The sequence below is a fragment of the Myotis brandtii genome, unplaced genomic scaffold (assembly GCF_000412655.1).
Source record: "Myotis brandtii unplaced genomic scaffold, ASM41265v1 scaffold285, whole genome shotgun sequence".
NCBI lineage: Eukaryota > Metazoa > Chordata > Mammalia > Chiroptera > Vespertilionidae > Myotis > Myotis brandtii.
In genome coordinates, this window is record NW_005360891.1 from 481,280 (window position 1) to 505,181 (window position 23,902).

The window sequence follows — 23,902 nt, forward strand, 5'->3', positions numbered from 1 at the left end:
TCTATATCTATATCTATCTATCTATCTATCTATCTATCTATCTATCTATCTATCTACCTATCTATCTATCCTATATCTATTTAGGGACATTGAATGTGCAGTCATTTCTCTTTTGAAAAAAGCCTTTGATGCTTGGAAAAAATAGACAAAATTCCATACTTCTAATATACACATGTTTTAAATACATAGATAAATAATATTAGTCATATAAATTATATGTTTTGCTAAATCTAAGAGTTCAGAATTAATGCCTTTCTGGGAAATTGAAAGAGCCATTAATTCTTATTGATGTGCATTGCATAACTGGCTCAAACAAAGAATTGTCAATATGGAAGAATGCAAAGTATACATTTTTAAAGTCATGTTTTTTTTCTTACTGAATGTAGATGGCCCATTAAGAAAGAAAGTAAAATCCCCATGTGTATAAAATGTCTGTTAGATGTCTTTGAAATGTACTAAAAATGATCTCAAGGTTGAGGGGAATTAAATTGGCTCCAGCCTCAGGAATTGTGTGTTCCTAAAGGCTGGTCTCTTCATCTCTTTGACTCTTCCTCCCTCCCTCTCTCCCACTCTTCCTCCTTCTCTTCCTTTGTCTAATTGAGAAGCTTTATTAATGGTTGGGGTGTAATAATGCTCTCATCTCTTTCTTTTCATAGTTTTGCCTTAAATTTACCTTAAGCAAACAACATGTAATCAGTCTTTACTAATTTAAATACATAAGTCTTGAAATGCTAAATTAGAGGAAAGAAAAAAAACAACAACATAGAAGAGCATAATAGAACATATTTGAAGGATTACACTTGTTTAAATAATCCAAATTTATTAAAAGTATCAATAATTGGTGTCACAAGAAGAAAATCTGATAGGTGTGTGACAGAATTTTCTAATTCTCACATCTGCCATCAAGAGTGGATAGCAATAGTAGCAACTATGCATGTACTGATTTCTAAATGCCAGTGTTCCAAGTGACATGCTAGCATTAGCATATTTAAAACTGACAAGAATTTAAAGGGTAGGTCATAAAGATTTTCATCTACATTTTGACAGAAAACAGAATGAGAGGGAAGAAACCTGCCCAACGCCACAAAGTAGTACATGGCAACATTGAGATTTACTCCCGGTAATTCACCCAAGCGTGATCACTTAATGTGTTTATGCTATTTAAATGAGTCCTGGGTAGGTTCATTATCAATTTATGGTGGAAATAATATTTAACATGTGCTAGGCACTGTGTTACATTTTTATAAGCAATATCCCATTCAATACTCACAATATTGCCATGGGATAATTTCTAGTATTAAACTCATACTTACTTGATTTAGAATAGTACCTTACTCAATATCAAATTGATGATAAGCAGTAGAATATATCTTTATCCATTTGTATACTCTAGAATCCAAACTCATAAGCACTAACTTCAACATCTTTCTAAAGCCCTGGAAGTTGGAAATAATATGTTCATTAACAATTGAAGGTGTTTATGTAAGCTGGCGACACTGTTAAATAGATTTAAATGTCTGACATTGATTAATTGACTGACATAGCATTTCTGCACTTCGTGTTTCTCAGTTGTTCAAATAAATTGCCTTTGGAATTATGATCATTTATAACTTTAAAGATAAATGAATCAATGACTTAAAAAAAGATCTGGAGGCAGGGGCAGCATTTGCAGCAGATAGAGAAGAAATTGTAAAGGTTGGATTTGGTAGGAAATTTCTAGTAATACTATATTGTATGGTTCCTGGATAAAATATTGATCTTGCAAATGAAATTTCAACACCACTAAAAAAAATGAGTTTACTGTAGATGGAGTGACTGTAGACATGAGTTGAGGATATTCTCAAGCTGTTTTCTTTGTTGAATAGAGGTTTCTTAGCACTTGTGCATCCCTTGGGGTTCAAACAAAAAAGAAAAACATGGAAATACTTAAAGCATAACACAGTTAATAATAAAAATTCCCAATTTAAGGCTGGACCATGAGTGTCAGAGAGAATGTACACTAGCTTTCAGGAAATAAGGAATTTGTAGAAATTGCAGAAAAACACCAGTGATAAGTTCATTGTTTGTAGCACCAAAACAATTATTTAAAGAAGAATTCTGGTAAGCTTGTGGAATAATCTCACCTCTATCACACACTGCAGCCATGCACTTACCTGCTAAGACATAATGATGGCTGACACTTTTAACTTACATGCCAAATTTTATGGAAGCGTGTTCTTTGGTAAAATCTAATGGAGACACCACTGATAATGACAGATATTCTGGCAAGTGTAGTTCTAAGATTTAAAGGCACTTGAATACAGTGGAAAGATTAGAAAAGAGTGGAAATGAATTCTGCCTGCTTACCTATTTATCTATATGTTTATTATGTTCATAGTCATATCCTTATCTCCCCCGATCCCTATCTATATCCATATGTATATCAGCATCTATTCAATTTCCATATCTAGAGCTATGCATAGCACATGGTCCTAACATTGTGAATTTGCCTTTCTCACACATGATGCCCTCTCCGGGAATTTTGTATTTGAGAGAAGCTTCAGATCATTTACTCTCAGCAAATGATCTAATTATTCAAATATGGCCATGGCCATCTTTTTCTTTAATAGTACAATTACTGCCATCTTGACATAACCATGAATTATTTGCTGTGCTTCATGTACCCAGATATCAATAGGGTATGCATGATTTATTCTCACAGAACAGTCATTACTTTAAATATCTACTTGTTCCTGCGTTCTGCTCATTCATTTTGAAATTAAGTAGGTTAATAGTTTGTTTCAGCAGAGAATTCCCTGTATAGCACCTGTTTTATTTTGGAGAACTGTATAACTAAAGTAAAATTGTAAGATAACTCATATCCAAGAATCTTATTGTAAGTCATGATAAGTCTCTGTGAAAATGCTGGTGTTATAATACAATTTGTCTCAGCCACTGCATGCCTGGTTTAGACAAAGGGGCAGTGGGTTTTGAGTCATATCACTAATGAAATAAATTTTTAGTGGCTATTTTTTATGTTCCTGAAAATATACTAGGCCATTCCACATGAATTCTCTTATTTAACAATCACAAAATTCTGAGATTTTGGTAATGTTACCACTTTTATTGTTAAATAAAGCCTCTCTCTCATTTGTGTTTACCATTCCTCATGTCTATTTTCCTTCAATCTCATTATAAGCAGAAATATGCTATGGCTTTTTTTAAATTGAATTTATTGGGGTGACAGTGGTTAATAAAATGATACAAGTTTCAAGTGTACAACTCTATAATATATTAACTGTATATTGCATCATGCACCGCTCAAAGTCAAATCTCCTTACATCACCATTTATCTCCCTTTACCCTCTTCTGCCTCTACTCACTGTCCTTTCCCTCTGGCAGTCAATACTGTTGTCTGTCTCTGATTTTTTCTTTTTTTTTTTCTTTTGGTTTTCTGACCCAAGGATATTTTTTCCATTGATTTTCAGAGTGAAAGGGAAGGGGAGAGACAGAGAGAGAGAAACATCTATGTGTTTGGATTGGTTGCCTCCTGCAGGTACCTTGATGGGGCAGCCTGCGAGGGATTGAACCTGCAACCAAGGTATGTGCCCTTGACAGGAATCAAATCCCGAACCCTACAGTCCATGGACTGCTGATCTATCCATTGAGCTAAACTAGGTAGGGCTGATTTCTTTTTTAACAATTGGAGTTATCTTACATTCTTATGATTTTTGAGAATACTGTTAAAAAACACAGTGTTTTGGTTTGTTAAAGAAAGTGTTCTGATTCCATTCACATTCTCCTACCACTCCAATTCATTAATTTAACTGTTATCTATTGAGGACCTTTCACAGGTATGCTTTTCATGAAAGCACTGGTTATAAGCCAGTGAGTTGTAAGCATTGACTTGACAAAACTTCATGTCCAAAGGAGAAAGAGACATGCTTAATAAATAGTTATACCCATAAATATTAAATTGTAATATGGAGCCTTGTAAGGAAAGTAACTAAAGGGATTCATAACTGAAAGAGCTTAATTTCAAATCAATCAAGCATTGTATTACAGGAGGGAGTAAAATAGGAGCAAATCCTCATAATACTACAACTATTAAAAAATAAGTTTAAAAGTAAATCTTCCCTTATTTACTGAAATAAAAAATTAAATATCCCATTTTAAAAGATAGTACAGCTGGTTATTTAAAGACAACTTCAGAAAACTAGATTTTAAAAAAAGGAAAACAATCCTCAGATCATCTTTCTCTATTATCCTGGAGAATTTAATAGTAAGAATCTTCTAAATGCTGTCTAAAAACATTGAATTATTTAACATATCAAAGTGAGTGTAAAAATCTGAGATTGTATATAAAAGAATTTTTGTGTTTATGTGTCCTCTACCATCTTGGAAAATTTAATAGTAAAAATCTTTTAAATTCTGTCTAAAAATATTGGATTATTTAACATATTGAAGTGAGTGTAAAAATCTGAGATTGCATATAAAATAATTTTTATGTTTACGTGTACATTAAAAGTTCAGTTTTTTTATTTCGTTAATGTGCCAAAGAGAATGAACAGGGTGTTCACTATTGTTCACACAATAAGTTACAGTCTTAGACACGACTCTATTGTGAATTTGATCAAGTTGTTTAATTTTTCCCAGTTTCTTGTATTCTCTAATATGAGTATAAACTTGCATGTTTTACCTACATAGAGATTTTTTTTAAAGTTATATTCAAATAAGTTTTATGCTAATGGGCTCTGCATCTGCTTGTGTTGTACAATATCAACATGGGTCTCAGTGTTCACTAGGTTCCATGCAGCTTCTATTTTCAATTATTGCATAAACTAATATTTTAGAAGCTTAAAAATTATATTAAAGAACCCCCAAAAGAGTTATGCACTTGGTTCTTATTGCTGCTGCCAAAATTGCCACAAACTTAGTGGCTTAGACAACATAAATTTATTATCTTGGAGATCTGAAGGCTGATGGCCAAAATGAGTTTTGGCTGAAATCAAGGCATCAGCATGGCTACATTTTTCCTGGAGATTCTAGGAGTGAATCTGTTTATTGCCTTTTCCAGCTTGTAGAGGATGTTTGTCATTCTTTGGCTTGTGGTCCCCTTATATCGTCAAGCCAGTAATGGCATTGGACCTCTGCTTGCATTATCATATCTTCTTCTCTTCCTCTGACCTTCCTGCCTCCCTCTAATAAGGACCCTGTGGATTACTACTTTGGGCCCATCCAGATAATCTATTCTCAAGTATTTCCTTTTTCTCAAGATTTGAACTTAATCACAGTGGGAACTATTTTATTTTTACATCAGTTTATTAAAGTATAAAGTTGAAAAATATCTAGAAAAATATTTATTTAACAGCTAATTAGTTACCCAATGACCCTGCAATTTCACTACTGGATATATAGAAATATGTATGTATGCTAATAAATATGGAGTGATTTTATGGCAGTATTATTCATAAAATACCTTAACTGTAAAAATATTCCATCAACATTAGAATGGATAAATTAATTAAAGTATATTCATAAAATATAATCCTATATAGCCATGAAAGTTAAATTCCATAGTAAGGCTATAAAAGTACAAACGTAATGTTGAGTCAAAAAAGGCATATGCAAAATAATTTTATTGTATAATTTCATTTATATAAAGCTCTAAAACATGCATAACTAATTTGTTTTGTAGAATTCAGGATAATGGTAATCTTTGGAAAGGAGTGAGATAGTAACAAATGGGAAGGAACATTAGCAAGTATTCAATATTCCTTGCAATATTTCTTTAAAAAATATTTTTATTGATTTCAGAGAGGAAGGGAGAAGGAGAGTGAGATAGAAACATCAATGATGAGAAACATTGATCAGCTGCCTCCTGCATGTGCCCTAACTGGGAATTGAACCGATTGAGCCCAGCCAGGCATGTGCCCTAACTGGGAATTGAACCGGGACCTCCTGGTTCATAGGTCGACACTCAACCACTGATCCACACCGGCCAGGCACAATATTTTATTTTTTATATGAAATATATTTAATTTGTGATAATTCAGCAGTATATATACTTTTGATTTATGCACTCTTCTTTATGGATATTATAGTTGATTGAACATATGTATAAACAAAGAGACCAATATTAGAAGATTAAATTACAAACATATAATCTTTTATGCATATAAAAGTATAACCCAAGTATATTCTGATTATAAGTGATACATTTTAAAAAATAAGGATATCAGAGGATTGAAGGAAAAAGATGTTCTAGACAAATTCTAATAAATGGAAGTTGTACATTGATTTAAGATAAATTTTAGGATCACATTATTATTAGAAATAGAGTGGAAGTTTAAGACAAAAAATTTAATTCACCAGGAAATAAAATAAATTAAACCTTTATACGTTTAATATTGTAGCACCAACATATATTTTGAAATGGACATATTAGGAGCTTTCATCATATCCCTTTAAATAACTAGTAGATCAGACTTAAAAAATACAGCCAATGCTAAACACCCATATTGTTGGCAGAGCAATAGTCCCAGGATAATGGTTGCCTCAGAACCTGTGAATATGGTATCTCACATAGCAAAAAGGAACTTTGAAAATGGAATTCATATTACAGATATCATAATAGGGAGATACCTGAGCCATCAGTGTGAACACAATCTAATTACATGGGAATCTGAAAGCAGAGAACTCTCTTACGCTGAAGGAAGAAGAGGCAGAAGCGATAATTCAGAGGTGAGGTAGGAGGGGAGACCAGAGAGATTTGAAGAATGAGAAGGACTTGGACTGCCTTTGCTGACTATGGAGATGAAGGAACAGGGCCACAGAGCAAGGCATGCAGGTGATCTCTAAACACTGAGAAAACCCCACTGAGAATAACCCCAAGTTAAAGCCAACAAGGAGACAGGATCTCAGTCCAACAACTGCTTGGAACTGAATTCTGGCAATAGCCTTATGAACTTGGAAGTGGAGTTCCAGGGGTTCCAGAAAGCAATGCAGCCCAGCTGACCCCTTGATATTCTGGCAACAGCCTTATGAACTTGGAAGTGGAGTTCCAGGGGTTCCAGAAAGCAATGCAGCCCAGCTGACCCCTTGATTCCACCTTTGTGAGACTCCAAGCAGAGAACCAGTTGAGCTACCCTCTGCCCTAGACCTACATAACTGTGTGATAAGGATGAATGTTGTTTACTAGTAAGTTTGTGGTAATTTGGATTAGGAGAATAATATGTTTATTCTTTTTAAAAAAAATATATTTTATTGATTTTTCGCTACCCTCTGCCTAGACCTACATAACTGTGTGATAATGATGAGTGTTGTTTACTAGTAAGTTTGTGGTAATTTGGATTAAAAGTAGGAGAATAATATGCTTACACTTTATAAGAAAACCAGGCACATAATAAAAAATTTATACTATCTGACCCACAAAGCAAATCTCAATGAACTTCAAAGGATTAAATTCAAACAGAAAATGCTATCTGACTATAATGCAAATGAGTTATACATTGGTAACAAAATATAGCTAAAGCAACTCGTGTGTTTATAATTTAAGAAATATAGCTCTAAACCATGGGATGTAGCTTATGCAGCAAACATAAGAAAATCCAAAGCTTTAAATGCTTTTATACTCTAGAAAAACTGCTACATAAGTGTGTATCAGTGAACTTTTACCAACGAACCTGGGACCCCTCAGTCCGCAGCCGGACGCTCTATCCACTGAGCCAAACCGGTTAGGGCAATATGCTTATTCTTTATAAGAAAACCAGGCACATAATAAAAAATTTACACTATCTGACCCATAAAGCAAATCTCAATGAACTTCAAAGGATTAAATTCATACAGAAAATGCTATCTGACTATAATGCAAATGAGTTATACATTGGTAACAAAATATAGCTAAAGCAACTCGTGTGTTTATAATTTAAGAAATATAGCTCTAAACCATGGGATATAGCTTATGCAGCAAACATAAGACAATCCAAAGCTTTAAATGCTTTTATACTCTAGAGAAACTGCTACATAAGTGTGTATCAGTGAACTTTTACCACAGGTGTTGATGAAAATACAGCAGACAAATTCTAAACAACCCAAACGTCCATCAACAGTAGGATGCATAAATGAAGTGTGGTATCTCTATTACAATGAATTCCCATGCAGCAGTGGTTCTCAAAACGTGATGCTTGAGGGTCCTGGGATATTTTTAGGAGGCCCTCTAGATCAAAAATATTTCTATAATAATACTGATACACTATTCACTTGTTTCACTGTGCTGACATTTGCTTTCCTGTTACAAAAGTAATAACGGGTAAAACTGCTCATGCATTAAGGAATCTGAATTGGTGACCTCACACTATACTAGTCCTCACTAGTCAGTGAATTCTTTATGACAGCCTACCGAAGTGCAAACGAAACAAGACAATCCTATTGTACTTAAGAAAGTTCCTGTTAAAGCTCTAATTATTTCATTAAATATCCACCCACTGGTACGCTTGTTTTCAATGACTTGTGTGTCAAAATAAAAAGTATGCAAAAAGTCCTGCCTGTGTCTGCCAAAATATGATGGTTGTCCCAAAGAAAAAGTTCTATGATCGAGCTGTCAGTTGAACTAACCACTTTTTTTTCATGGAGCAAACTGTTTACTTAAAGGAATGACTAACATAAATTACTGTTGGCCGCATTGGAGTATTTGGATATGTTTCCTTTTTTATTATTTATTTATTTTTATTTATTTATTTTACATTTTATTTTTAAAATTTTATTGGGGTGACATTATTCAACATGACAATATAGGTTTCATGTGTGGATTACTAATGTACAAAATTTGTATATAGGACCATATGCCCACCACCCAAAGTCAAATCTCCTGTCACCTCAGATTAGGGTTAAAAACTTGAATCTGACTTGTTCCTTCAGGGGAAAACAACTGCCAGGATTTGTTGTCAATAATGAAGTCTGAGTTTTCACGTAAAAAATTAACTTGTTGTGGTTGATTATTTTAAAATGAAAGAATAAATGTACATTTAAAGTTTTCTCAGCTTCAGTTGAAATAGGGCATATCTATCCCACAAAATCCCTTTGGGGTTCTCAGTAATGTTTTATAATGTAAGCAGACCTAAGACAAAGCTGAGAACTACAGCTGTACAGCAATGAAAATATAAGGTAATTTCAGCATAGATTAATCCTATACATTTAATGTTGATTTTAAAAAAGGAAATATGTAAAAATATAATTCTATTGCATGCAATTTTATGTAATAATTAAAATGAGAAAAAAAATCATAGAAATAAAAATTAGGTAACTTCATTTGTTTTAGGAATATTCTATTCCATGAATGTGCGTTTAAAAAATTTTTCTTTTGGAAGTGTCAATTGTAAATTACCTTATATATAATTGAGCTTGTAATTATATGCAATAAAGTATTAACCAGATAAGTGATAAATTATGGGTAAGATGGTAAATATTTATTATGTAAGTATATACAATATTAATCAAATGTAATGAAATGTAATAGAACCTACTGGAATTTTAGAATCTGATAAAAACAAAATCACTTCTCATTTTTAGAAATTTCAGTTGCAAGATTTCATAGTTAGAGCACATCTCTAATTTCAGTATTAAATTTCACTAAATATTTCCCATTTTTACATACATTTTTAACTATTAAGACAATAAATTATTTGACAAAATTGTAAATGCTCAGTTGTTAAAATTAGCAGCATAAAATATGCACAAACACATACTCTCACAATTCATTTCCCAAAGTTTGAATTAATCAATTATTTTCATATAGATGATGAATATGATAGATACAATAAACAGTACTATGTACGTATACATAAATAAATAATAAATTATTATATTTACATATATTTACAGTAATTGCTTTTGATAAGTGAGATCTAATCAACATGTCATAAATTCATACAAATGTGTATATATATATATATATGTATATACATATTTATACAAAGCTTGGGGATATGATGAAATTACTCTAATGCTCTTTGAACCCTATTAGGTAAAATGTCTGAGACGCTAACAATTAATTCCTTTATGTTTTTAGGTTAACAGGATTCCATCTGCCACCGCCAGTAACAAGTACCAAATCTGTGTTCTCGCTACGTTTGACCAGTGATTTTGCAGTTAGTGCTCACGGGTTTAAAGTATATTATGAAGGTAAGTGATGGTAATACAAAAGGACCACCGCACAGTCTAATGTAGTCATAAGGAAATTCTCCAGGGTGGAAATGGAAGCATCACCTGGAAGAAAGATACAGTTCATCCTGTTACCTCAAATCCTGCCCTGGGTCGCTTTGTTATTCACCATTAATATATAATAAAATGCTGGAATTGATGGGTCTTAATGCTTCAGAGCAGTCTGCCTAGACATAGAACAGTCTTTCCCTGAAATCTTAGGAAATGAGACCATGAAATCACTATAGGGTTAGAGATTAACAAAAGGGAATAAAATGTGAGAGTAACAGGAAACTGGGCCTGATGAGAGATTCAGGCAGGATGGTCTCCCCCCGCCACCCCTCTGAGCTTGGCCTCTCTGCCAAAAATCAAACAAGTCACCTGTCTTCTCTTGAAGTTCAAGTCAAGAACTAAGACACAAGAGTTAACATCTCCTGTTGTGAACCAACCTTTCCAAACCCAGGGATCTAGAATCCCTTAACAACAAAGAAGAAAATGAAAAAGTTCTTGATACTGAAGATTTTAATCTAGAGGTTGGGTACAAATTCATTTGGCATCAAAACATGACTTGAACTGACTGGAGGACACATCACCTTTATTGATCTCACATAGTGTGGGAATTCACGTGTTTACTGCAGAAATATTGTTTGATAATGGGGTGGTAACCCAGGCTCTGCTGAGGGTGTTTAAAAATGTGTAGAATCTGCATGTTTTTCTTTTTAAAATGTGAAAATATTCCAATGGCAAAATAATCTATTCCTGAGGCTTTCAGATAGAGGTCACGGACTTGTAATTTCTTCCGTATGTGATGTGACAATAAAATCCACACCTAGTTTAGGTAACAGCCCCTGCCTTACTCATAGGAATAGTAGATCAGATTCCAACCCACCTCCCCAGGACTCTATCACACCAGATCTAATATTGTCATAAGTATAAAAACGTAAAGCATAGGATAATTCAAAATATGATACGTTTAAAAAACACACTAGAAAACAACCTTATATAAAATAGAAGTGCTTTAGGATAAAGGTTAGCAGTTTGCATGTGGGGCAGGTTTTAAACTGAACGTTTCACCTAGTGCTACCTTTCTCAGTAGAAAATAAAAATACCCCCTAGCAAACAATTGAGTGAAAGTGTTTTGTCCTTTTCCCATCTTAAATAGGTAATGCCCCTGTTGCAGCCGTGTTCAGCACTGTTTTGTACCTAACACATTACTGAACTCTTTTGTCTAGCAATGGAGGATGCATCCCAAACACTTCATTTCCTCCACTGTGATAGTCAGAATCATTATTTTAAGGTGTTTTTACCCTGGTTGAATATTTTTATCCTAGCAACTTAATTCATAGTTTAAAACACAAAGGTTTAATTTTAAGTAAGGTAATTTTGGCAACATTGAAAGAGTTAGTAATGCAATAGTTTTCTATTAAAGACTCCTTACTAGAAAATCTGTTTCTGTGCATGTACGCATAAAGTTATTTTAGGTTAGTTTATTGTTTCGGTAAGCAATAGGTATGCTGAAAATGTAGCAACTTGAAAGATGACTTACGACATTGCTGTGTTTTCTGATTTGACTGTCAAGTTTTATGAAATACACTAAAATATATGTTTAAGGCTCCCCATTGTTTCTACATATGCAACATTAAATTTCTGCCTGACATTTGTGCTTCAGTGAAATGGACTCATATGTTTTTGGGACATTGAAATGTATGCGTGGGAGTTCTTGACTTAAAATATAAGGTACTAGGCATCCAGGTAGAATTGAGGGATTGGCTCTCATGCTGCAGAATCTTCAGGTATTGATTTGTGATGGGTATCTTTTACTGTCTGTTAGTTTTATATTGCTACCATAACAAATGGCCACAAGTTTAGCAGCTTAAAACAATGGAAATATATTATCTCACATTCTGTAGACAAGAAGTCCTGCTTGATCTCTGCCAGTTACTCTGCTCAGGGTCTCAAAGGCTGAAATAAAAATGTCAGCTTGTTGAGCTCTTGTCAGAAGACTCTGTAAGAATCTATTGCTCATAGCTCCCACAGGCCTCTCTCTTCCTTAGACTCTCTTCCTTGAGTCCTACACCTGAGAGCCAATACTGGGGCATTGAGTCCCTCTTATACTTGGAATCTCCCTGCCTTCCTCTTCTGATACATCTCTCTACTATCTTCTCTCTTGTCCCCCTCTACATAACTGACTTCAGCTGGAAGTATTTCTCAGCTTTTAAGGGTTTATGTGATTACATGAGGCCCACTCGAGTAATCAAGACTAATCTTTCTTTATTATATCTGCAAAATCCTTCTTGCCATGTAGCATAACATATTAACAGGTTCCAGAGATTTTTTTCTGGAGGGGGTGGTGGTGGTCTTCATTTGTCCTACCATACCAGGCACAACACTATGTAACACTTTTCAGAGGGCATACGGTAGCTATGAGCATTCGTTATTTAACCATGGTCAATGATGCTATAAAAGCCAACAGGTATATTGATTGTGAAGTCCAGAAAACTTAGTTTGAAATTTCAAAGGCTGCCCTTTTAAAAATTTTTAGTGTTGAAAGTATTACATATGTCCCTCTTTTTTCCCCCATTGACCCCTTCTAGTCCCTCCTCGCCGCCTGCCCCAGACCTTCACCACCCTATTGTCTGTAATCATGGGTTATGCATTTGTGCATACAAGTTCTTTGGTTGATCTCTTCCTACGCACCTTTCCACCCTTGCCGAACAAAATAAACTGATGAGCAAAATATATCTAGAGACACAGTAGCATGGAACAGACTCTCAAATCAAGCCTGCTCTTCAATACCCACCTCAACCCTCACATTTTGGATCCAGGTTATCATCTATAGTTACCTCAAACTACAACTCTGTGCCCTACCCATGCTACAGTAAAATTAATCCTCTATTCTGGACATTTCCTCTACATTTATCCTTGCATCCTTTTTTTTTTTAAATTTCAAGATGGTCCTAATGTCTAAATCTTATTTATTGTTTTTCATCTCCCGCTACATAATAATGTATTATTTTCTTTATTTTTAAAAACTTTGCCAAGACTTTGTCCTTATGGATTAGGATTTATGAGAATGCTATTTATTAATGATATTTGTGCATTTATCTGTGTTTGTCAAACTGCCAACACCAGACTACATGCATTAGAATCATCTGGCTAATGACACTGTTACTGTTAGGTATCATTTAATGAGTAATTTCTTTTCAGCCAGTCACAGTGCTAAATATTTTATATGTGTTTTTTCTCACACTGAAAAATTTTAAAAAATTGTAATGAGCAGGGATTTAACAAAGCAATAACCTTAATGTAAAAATATGTTTAAATGCCCTGCAGATGTAAATTGTATACATTTTGGAGACTTATTTTTATATATAACTATAAACATAATTCCATTTATATTTAAATGGATGTAACCACATAGAATTTAGTATGAAAGAGCATTACAAAAATAAGAATTACTGAAAATGTTGTGTATTGAAACAATATGTATTATAAAAGCTGCAATACATTTTTGTATATAATATGTGACCTATGTATTATTTGTTCTTTGTAATTAATTAATTAATTAATTTATTTATTTTTATTGATTTCAGAGAGGAAGGGAGAGAGAGATAGAAACATCAATGATGAGAGAGAATCATTGATCAGCTGCCTCCTGCACGCCCTCCACTGGGGATCGAGCCTGCAACCCCGGGTATGTACCCTTGAGCTGAATCAAACCCATGTCCCTTTAGTCCACAGGCTCACACTCTATCTACTGAGCAAAACTGGCTAGAGCTATTTGTCCTTTAAAATAATTAACATACAAAAGAATATTTATACTATTTACTATTCTATTCAGCTTCCTGTCATACATGTTTATTAAATGTTTATCTTGAAAACGTCAAATTATTTTAGTGATTTTAATTTCAGGGGTTAGTTTCAATTCCTAAGCTTTAACAATTTAAACTGCAGGATGGAATTTAATGAAGAGCTTACAACTTAGAATCAAGTGAATTATGCTTCTGGCAAGATAGTTGAATTGTGAGAAGATAAATTTAAAATAAAATTACATACATAGTTTTCTGGCAATAAAGGCAGGTTAGATTCATAAAAGAAGTAAATGAATCTTCACCTTAAACACTTTCACGAATAAATGAGAAATATTTTTTTTAAAAGACAGTGCAGCCCTAACTGGTTTGGCTCAGTGGATGGAGCTTCAGCCTGCGGACTGAGGGGTCCCAGGTTCGATTCCAGTCAAGAATATGTACCTTGGTTGTGGGCACATCCCCAATAAGGGGTATGCAGGAGGCAGCTGATCGATGTTTCTCTCTCATCGATGTTTCTGACTCTCTATCCCTCTTCCTTCCTCTCTGTAAAAAATCAATAAAATATATGGAAAAAAATTAAAAAAAGAGAAATCATCAAAAAAAAGACAGTGCAAGGAGATATCATATATGCAAACACATTTTTTGCTTCTTGATCAAATTCAAGTCTTTTGCCTTTAGGATTCCATAGAGTCAGCCTACTTAGGAGTTGAAACATCCTAATTCTACAGTAACCTTCTTGCTAAATCATGAGTGTCTTCTCTTCCATTTAAACAGTTGGAAGTGTTCAAAATCCCAATCCAGAGAATGATACAAGTCAGCCTTTTCCTTAAATATTATCTTTAAAATGGAATGAAAAGACAGTTATAATAAATACGTGGATTTGGTTGGGTTTACACAAACACTGATTACTTGTTCTACATCATTTATCCAGGAAGACATACATCACTTTCAACTCTACTCACAATAAAGCTTCAACCTTACTATGAACACTATAAATGTTTTTAGAAATGAAGCCATACATTTTAAATGTTTCGCATTTCTGCACAGTGTGGCATACACAACCTCTGAAACTAGATAGATCTCCAGTCTTGTTTCCCACCACTCTTTGCCTCAATTCATGAAACAGTCACATGAACCCTTTACATTTCTACATAGACTAGTACTAAGCTTTTTAAGCTATTCTACCTTCAATCTCCATCTCCTCTGCTCAGATTACCCTACACAAACCTCTTTGATCAGCACGCTTTTTTTCTTATCATTCTAGATTTGTGTAGACCTTAATCAACTTCAGAAAGTCATGTATAGAAGCCAGGATTGAGCTCAACGATGCCCAATGATCTTTTCTCTATATGCACAGATATTTACACACCTTATCACAACACTGTATTCTACCATTTTAGAGTTTTCACTCACACTAGTCTGTGCGAAACTTGAGGATATAGAGTATATTTTGTTTTGTAAAAATGTCCCATATTTCAGCACATTCATGGAATATTGCAAACACTTAACAAATGCTTGTTAAATTCAACTGATACACAGGATATCTAATAATTTTATCAGTGACGAGAAAAGATTAAATACATCTGTCTCTTTCAAAGAATTAAAACTCCAGTGAATGTGTTAGAAGGCAGACATTTGCTATGTTTACCTGCTTAGAAATTGGGTAAACAGATATTTACATTAAATGAATAAGGTTTAGGAAAATTATTGGCCTTTATTTGAGAAAAGCCATCAATGAAACCTATAATTATTTTTACTATTTATGGATATTTTCTTTGCTTAAAAATCTTTACTACCACCCTAACTGGTTTGGCTCAGTGGATAGAGCGTCGGCCTGCGGACTGAAGGGTCCCAGGTTTGATTCTGGTCAAGGGCATGTACCTTGGTTGTGGGCACATCCCCAATAAGGGGTATGCAGGAGGCAGCTGATCGATGTTTCTCTCTCATCGATGTTTCTAACTCTCTATCCCTCTCCCTTCCTCGTAAAAAAATTAAAATATATTTTAAAAAATCTTTACTACCTTGAACTAAATGGTTTCTTTTTTTTTTTGTGGGGAGGGAGTTCATTGACAACAAAAATGGTATTAAAAAAAAAAGACCTCATTTTACGCCAATCATTGGAGCAGGTAGTATTATAGCGTTGGGATTTAAAACACAAGGTCAGCACTAACTGTCAACATTTCTAAAGCATTGTATGTAATTGTTTAAAACATACTGTAGTGAAAAATAATTAGAGTTCAATCAAAACCACAATTTCAAAAAGCAAAAAAATAGGAATATTTAGAAATTTATTTAAATGAAGAAAGTGTAAATGATATAGAACTGAAAGTGGTTTCTTTTATTTTTATTTTTTTGTGGGGAGGGAGTTCATTGACACCAAAAATGGTATTAAAAAAAGAAAAAAGACCTCATTTTATGCAAATCATTGGAGCGGGTAGTATTATAGTGTTGGGATTTAAAACACAAGGTCAGCACTAACTGTAAACATTTCTAAAACATTATATGTAATTGTTTAAAACATACTGTAGTGAAAAATAATTACAGTTCAATCAAAACCACAATTTCAAAAAGCAAAAAAATAGGAATATTTAGAAATTTATTTAAATGAAGAAAGTGTAAATGATATAGAACTGAAAGTATTAGAAATCTCTATATAATGGAAAGTGACTATAAATTAGCCAACTCTATATGAACATTTCCAACTAAGAATTCATACAAGCCCATTTTATGTATACATGACATGATTCTGGCAAAATTAAGCCAGAATATTAAAAATAGTCACACATTTTAAAAATGGTGTGGAATAAGTTTTAACAATAACCTTCTACATGAATGGAAACCCCTGATTTAATTCCATACTTTATTCACGCCAGAAGCATGGTTGGTTTTAATTTTTTTGAATTGATATTGGTATCACACACATTGACTTATTAATGATTAAGGCATTTTGTATGCACAGTATCTCAATGTGGACAAAAAGTTTTGTTACAGAATTTACCAGGAGACCGAAAAATACACAGGGAGTACTCGGAGATCCAGGATGAACCCATTTATTTTCAGATGTTTCAGATGTACCAGTACAGTGACTCAGGGGAGGGGGTCAGTTCTCCAAATCCCTGAGTGAGTGAGTGACTATGAAAGAAGCTTTTCCTTTATAGCCTTTGGTTTCTTTGTCCCCCAAATATGGATCAGGCTTCTGGATCTTTCGAGGGCTTTCTGAAAAGCCCCATGTGTTGGGATGGGGGACATGAGATTACACCCAAAGGCCTGGCCTGGCGCCAGCGCTGATAACCCCCTCCGGGGTTTGTGTATGGTTCATGGCTTATGGCCTCTGCAAAAAGGGAGTATCCTGGGAAACAGGTTCTGCAAGGCAGTTCAGGCATCAATGGAATTAATTATCGGCCAGCAAGAGTGTGCGTTCGAAGGCAGGTTACTGGCACAGGTTCAGATTGCTATCCCACCCCAACAATGTCTTATATTTCCCATCAGTTTTAAGATTGATTATTTGCTATGATGTTTCGACCTTTCAAAGTCTTTTCAACATAAGAAAATAGCTACACGCATTTGAGTGTTTTCTTATAAAATACAATCTTAAAAAAGGTAATGATTCCTCTTTGTGGTTTCCAGTAATGTTTTCTTAATTTTTCCACATGGCATAAAGTATATTCTTATGCAGGATTGCATTCAGATCCAGTATTTTTAGACAGTGTTACCAAATAACCATGTAAATAGAAATGCATCAAAGGTGAACAATCTTCATAGGGCACCTTCACCTCATTGAAGTTGAAGTTGCTCTTCTCAGATAATTTTTCATTTAAATATAAAGCAGATTGTTACAGTTTTGTTAGTGTTTTCATTATGTGGCTATATAAAAAAAGGGTTTTGATTTCTTCCACAATTTACCATTTTATTATGAGGCATTTTTTGGAAATCAAATAGTTCAGGGATGTTTTGTATAACCAAATGCTCTTTAGTAAATTAAGTCTCTCAATGCAACTGTAATAAATAAGCATCTACATCCTTAGCTATATTATCAGTATTATACTGGAACCAAAGTTAGATGGTTTTCTTGTTCCCACAATCGCTTAATGGTTGTTTTAAAATGTGAATATTTTCAATTTCTGTTTGGGATGACAGTTCTGACAACCACCTTTTAAAACAACTACTATACATTTTTCAAAAAAATATTTTTAATATATCTTATTGATTTTTTACAGAGAGGAAGGGAGAGGGATAGAGAGTTAGAAACATCTTTGAGAAAGAAACATCGATCAGCTGCCTCCTGCACACCCCTTACTGGGGATGTGCCTGCAACCAAGGCACATGCCCTTGACTGGAACCAACCTGAGACCCTTCAGGCCACAGGCTAACGCTCTATCCACTGAGCCAAACCGGTTAGGGCCAAATTTGTTTTTAAATGGTATCTTTACTAGAGACAATAAGTATACACTGCAGCAAGGTGCGATGCAATGTTTTCTTCCTGTAAACTATTGGTCAATACAAAAAGGCCACCCAACCACACTCCAGGTTCTTCTCTCTTTACCAAAATAAGCTGCAAGTTCACTTACAATTCCCTTTTTTTTTTCAATCGCAAATTTCTGCAGGACAAACCTTGTACCATTGTTTCATGATCCTGAGAAATCTCAGAAAAACAACACAAAACAAACACTGTATTTTGATGATGGGTGTTTGTGAAGAACCAGAATCACTGGAATTAAGCAAATACGATTGACTATGAAGGTGTAATTCTTCAGGCAGGTGGCCTGCACAGCCAGTTTATTTTCTTTATTTACCATGTCACAGCCCCAACATCTACTGGACTGTTCTTTTCATAACAAGAACTTGGAAAAGGATGATAAAGTTTCCTTCTGCAGTACATCACCTTACACAGTTTGGGCTATTCACAGCTTATCCAATTGTTCTATTTATGTGAGAAGCCACCTGTTTGTAGACGTCTTAACCTTCTTCATGTTCTTATTAGTGAAAATAAAGATGCCTTTTTCTAGGAAGATCAGTGGAATGATCCTCAATATTATCACAAAAGTTTCATTTCTTAACATTGTAGATTTCAGATCTCTTCACTACCAGCCTCTCAGCCCAGCCCTGGTAATGATGAATTGTGCCTGGAGTCCAGAAAGTCCGTTTGCTTCTGTGAAAGCCCCACTCAGGGTCATTCAAATGTGGCTGCCTGCAATTTATTCTAATAGAAAAATTAACCAGTGGTGTGTTCAGTTCCTTGTCCCCTAAACACAAATGCGATGGGTGTGTTTCATTTTATGAACTACAATGTGGTTGACAAGGGAAATGCATAAAATCAGCTTTATACAGCTTAAATACAGGCATTAATAATACAATCATTGTTATATTAGCTGTCACACTGGTAACTAGAATCTAAGGAAAAAAATATTATGGATATTTTTATAAACGTTGCAAATGCACTGGTAAAATACGTTATAATTATTTGAAAACATGGCTGGGTCCTGGTGAATATTTTATCTCCTCTAAATAAGGCTCCCTGTTAGCCAATGCACATTTTACAGACTGACCCCTGTGCCATTCCCAACCCTCGTCTTTCAGGTGGAGATAGTGGGAGGCTGCCTTTAAACAAATTTAATGAGCATGGGATCACTTCTTCATTCTGGCTTGACCCTGTTCTTGCGGTGGAATGTTTATTTGTACAGTGACAGACTCGTCTGAAATATGCGTCTGGTCAGAGGTCCGACCCCAGAGGGTGGTGCTGGGAGGCCCGAGTAGACCCAGCCTCCCCTCTGGCTCCTCAGGTGGGAGAAGGGCTTCATAAACAAGCAGGGCCAAGCCTGCTCTGCTCACCTCCACACCCCTGCTCAGGAGAGCCAGAGAACCAGTGACCTGGCACACATGTCACCTGAAACTGCAGGGAAGATTCTGCAAAATAAACCTGGTTAGGAAATTCACCAGATTGGCGCGGCTTCTCTGCACATGACACTCTTCCAGGAGGGGTGTGAGTCTGCAGTCTGCACCCAGTCTGACCGTCTGTCTCTTGGTTCTGAGATGCCCTGTGAGGAGATCCAAGTTGCGCTGCTGAAGCCCCTGCAGAGTGGTGGCTGCGGGCTCTTCCCCAGCCTGGAGGTGGAGAGGGAACCCTTTGGCCTAAGCCTGGAGGAGATGACTGAAGGCGAATACAGGCAGCTGCACAAGGAGGGAGCAGCAGAAGGCCTGATGGAGACAGGCCTCAACTCCGCCTCCCAGGCTACTAGCGCTGGGCGGGGCTTCCCAGGGGCGGGGCTTCCCAGCAGCCAGGGTTCCACCTGAGGGAGCATACAGGGCAGTGGGAGGGAGGGGGTGATGGAGAGGGGGCCTCCGAGGTGGCCCCGGTGGCCAAGGGCAGCATTTTATGCTCATAGAGCAGAAAGAAACAAGCTGAAAATGAAAAATTGCTAAAGTCAGTGATACATGACCTACTTAATCTTTGTGCTTCATGTGGAAAAGATGAGATGGTATTCAAGGTTGTATTTTATTCTCCAGAAATAGCATGATTAAACCTAGTAGGTAATTTCATTTCACATTGAATTTCCTTCTTTTATATAGGTTGCTGAATGTGGCATATTTGTCAACTGCTATAATTTATCATTTTGATATGAATGCTAGAATTAAGTTTAATTGAGACAGTGATTAATTCAATATTCTAATTATATGTCAAATATAATTTTTGTGTTTCATAGATTCAAAGGCCATACATTGGGACAAGTTGTTATAATTGATAGTACAAAAATAGAAGTTTAAAAGAAAAAAGCATAGTATGAGATAGGTCAAGAAATTAATGTGTGAATTTATCTTGATTTCCCCACTACCAAAATGTGGTACATTAGAAAAATATAATTTGATGTTTATTATTTGTTTTTAAGCATGATAAAATATCACAAAGATTAAACTTAACATAGTTTCTTCTTTATTAAAATACTACAGGCCTGGTGCATGAATTCGTGCACCAGTGGGGTCCTTCGACCTGGCCTGCTGGATTGGGCCAAAACTGACTTTCCGACATCCCCTGAGGAGTCCCAGATTGCGAGAGGGTGCAGGCCAGGCCGAGGGACCCCACCGGTCACGGTTGGGGCCAGGGAGAGATGCAAGAGGTTAGCTAGCCGGGGAGGGACCACAGGAGGGCTCCAGGGCATGTCTAGCCCATCTCGCTCAGTCCCAATTGACTGGACCCCAGCAGCAAGCTAACCTACAGGTTGAAGCGTCTGCCCCCTGGTGGTCAGTACACATCATAGGGAGTGGTTGAGCAGCCTTAGCATATCAGTAGCATATTACACTTTGATTGGTTGAACGGCCGACCAGATGACCAGACACTTAGCATATTAGGCTTTTATTATATCGGATTATGCTATTTAATAGGGTAACATTTAATTTCATGAAAAAGTAAACATAGCTAAAATAAAATATGCAAATCAAATATTTCAATAGGAATAATAACAGGTATCAATCATTTTGATTCAATTAACATACCTACTGTATTAGATGAAATTATATATATCTTTATGGAGAAGTAATTATGTCATCACATCCCATTTTCAGTACTTGTTACACAATTCTCAGCTTTAAGATGGAGTTTTTAGGAATTTTCACCATACCACATCGGACAGCATAGTTTACAAAATGTTTTCAATATTTCAATAAAAATTATATATCTCTACTATGTAGTGTGATATGTTAACTTGTAAATATATTATTTAGATTTTGTATACTCTTTAAATAAAACAATTTAAAAGTGAACCTTTAATCCCAATGAATGTGGGAAGATGTTAAAACCTTACTTATTGGACTGCCACAATGAGAAATGAAAAAAAAGCATGCTTTTCAGTTGGCCATAGTTGGGGGAGTGGGGTGAGAGAATAATCTTAGTTCCTGCAAGGTCATAATAGGCTAACGTAGATGGGAAGTAGATGATAAAAAATCAAAAGGAATGCAAGAATCTAATCTGAAGCATTATTAATTAACAATACTCTTTGAACAACATATTGATTCTTCCTCATGGAACCAAATGTGAATTGACCTCAAGGCACTGTTTGTGGTACTTTTAGTATTTCAGGTGACCAAATATTCATTCCATATTGCTCTTTTAAATCTAATTATTAAATTAATGATAATCCCAAACATATAGTTAAAATAATTGAATCTTTCAAAGGAGTTTTCTTCATATCAATTTGAACTTATAATAATTTATTTGGTTATCAGTCATCTTTGAAGACACTTATCAGTACTTTTGCTTCTGTCATGGTGCTTCCCATGGAAGACTTTATTCCTCAGTTTACAAAGAGATCTCTGACAGTGTGCTCTTTGGGTCATAACTTTCAGGCACTAGTCATCACTAGCTGCCCTTCATACAAAAGTTCATTGTGTCTTTCCATGTCCAAACATGTCAAACTTGTGGCCAGCAGGTTTGACATGCTTGGCATGCATTTGTTTCTCATTGGGATGTTTAAGGGATTTTCCCCCCACAAAATTATAATTTCCATCTGTATTGTTTATATTGCTGTATAACAAATTGTCATTAGTTATTGGACAAGCATGGCACCCATTATAATTTCATCGCTCTGTAGGTCAGAAGACTGGGCAGGCGTGAGCTGGGGTCTTAGCTAAGATCTCACAGAGCTGCAGTCAAGAAGTGTTGACTAGTACTGTGATTAAACCTAAGGCCAGGGTTCTATTCCAAGTTTACTTGTTGCAGGTATAATATTGCTTAGCAGCAATGTAATTGTGGTCCTTATTTTGCCAGGTATGGACCGGGAACTTTTCTTAGTTTTCTTAGACTATCTGTGGTTCCTAATTGTTTCTCCCCGCAAAGACAGTTCTCAGTCTGTCTTTCTTCCAGCTCAGCTGGAGCACATCTCTCTGACTTTACTTCCCGCTCCAGCTTGCCTACATAGAATAACATAATCTCAGGAGTGACTGTCCCATCACCACTAGTATATAATGCAAACTAATAAAGGGGGCCACTACTCCACCATAGCCCAAAATTCCACCTGCGCTAAAGAGAGGGGATGGAAATCTTGGAACCCATCTTAGAATTATGCCTCATATATTATGTTGGGTGACTCATTTAGGTGATAGTTGAAAATGGGATAAAAAATATAAGAAGGGAAAGAATGAGTTTAGAAGATGCATTTTATAATCAATCAACTTAAATGGCTCCATTTTTTACTAAAAAGATATATTTAGTGAATTATTTACATTTTTCCCTTTACTTTGTTAAATTAGGTCTGCAAATAGCATATTTTTCTATGTTAATGCAGAGGTTAAATACAATTTAATTATAATCTTATAATTAAAGTGTACTTCAGATTTTTTAAGGATCATATTTTAATATTAATGCAGTTTTGACACAGCATGTCTTTCTTCTTAGTAGTAACTTTAGGGTAATGGAAATGGTGTTTGTTTTTTAATGCTAGACATGGTGTTACAAAACCTAATATTTAATGCTGACTTCATCACTCAGATGTTGTGAGGCTCAGTTCTTCATAATGTAAAATGAGTAATATACTGATTCTACAAGGTTGCTTTGAAGATCAAGGGAGTGAATGATGCAACATCTACAGAGTAGTGCCTCTTATATAACCACTGTTCAATACATTTTAGTTAGCTAGTATTTTTTCAGTTCCACCATACATATATTATATTATATATTGACATTATTGGTATACACTTAATATTACATATTGACCTAATAATCAATATATTGAATACATAGCCCTGGTGTGGCTCAGTTGGTTGGAGGTTTGATTCCTGGTTGGGGCACATACCTGGGTTGCAGGTTCAATCCCCAGTTAGAGTGCTTATGGGAGGCAATCCATTGATGTCTCTCTCTCTCTCTCTCCCTCTCTCTCTCTCTCTCTCTCTTTCTCTCGCTAAAGTTAATGAAAACATGTCCTCGG

The 23,902-nt window shown here is 35.2% G+C and overlaps 1 protein-coding gene across 1 annotated transcript in view; it reads left to right on the forward strand.

The window, feature by feature from the left end:
• The window catches only part of CSMD3 (CUB and Sushi multiple domains 3), an 888,294-nt gene that overhangs the window by 111,735 nt on the left and 752,657 nt on the right, over positions 1-23,902 (forward strand). Inside the window, exon 3 of the mRNA XM_005869050.2 lies at positions 10,049-10,161. Within this exon, the coding sequence (XP_005869112.1) occupies positions 10,049-10,161 (113 nt within the window). The remainder of the gene's footprint in view (positions 1-10,048; positions 10,162-23,902) is intronic.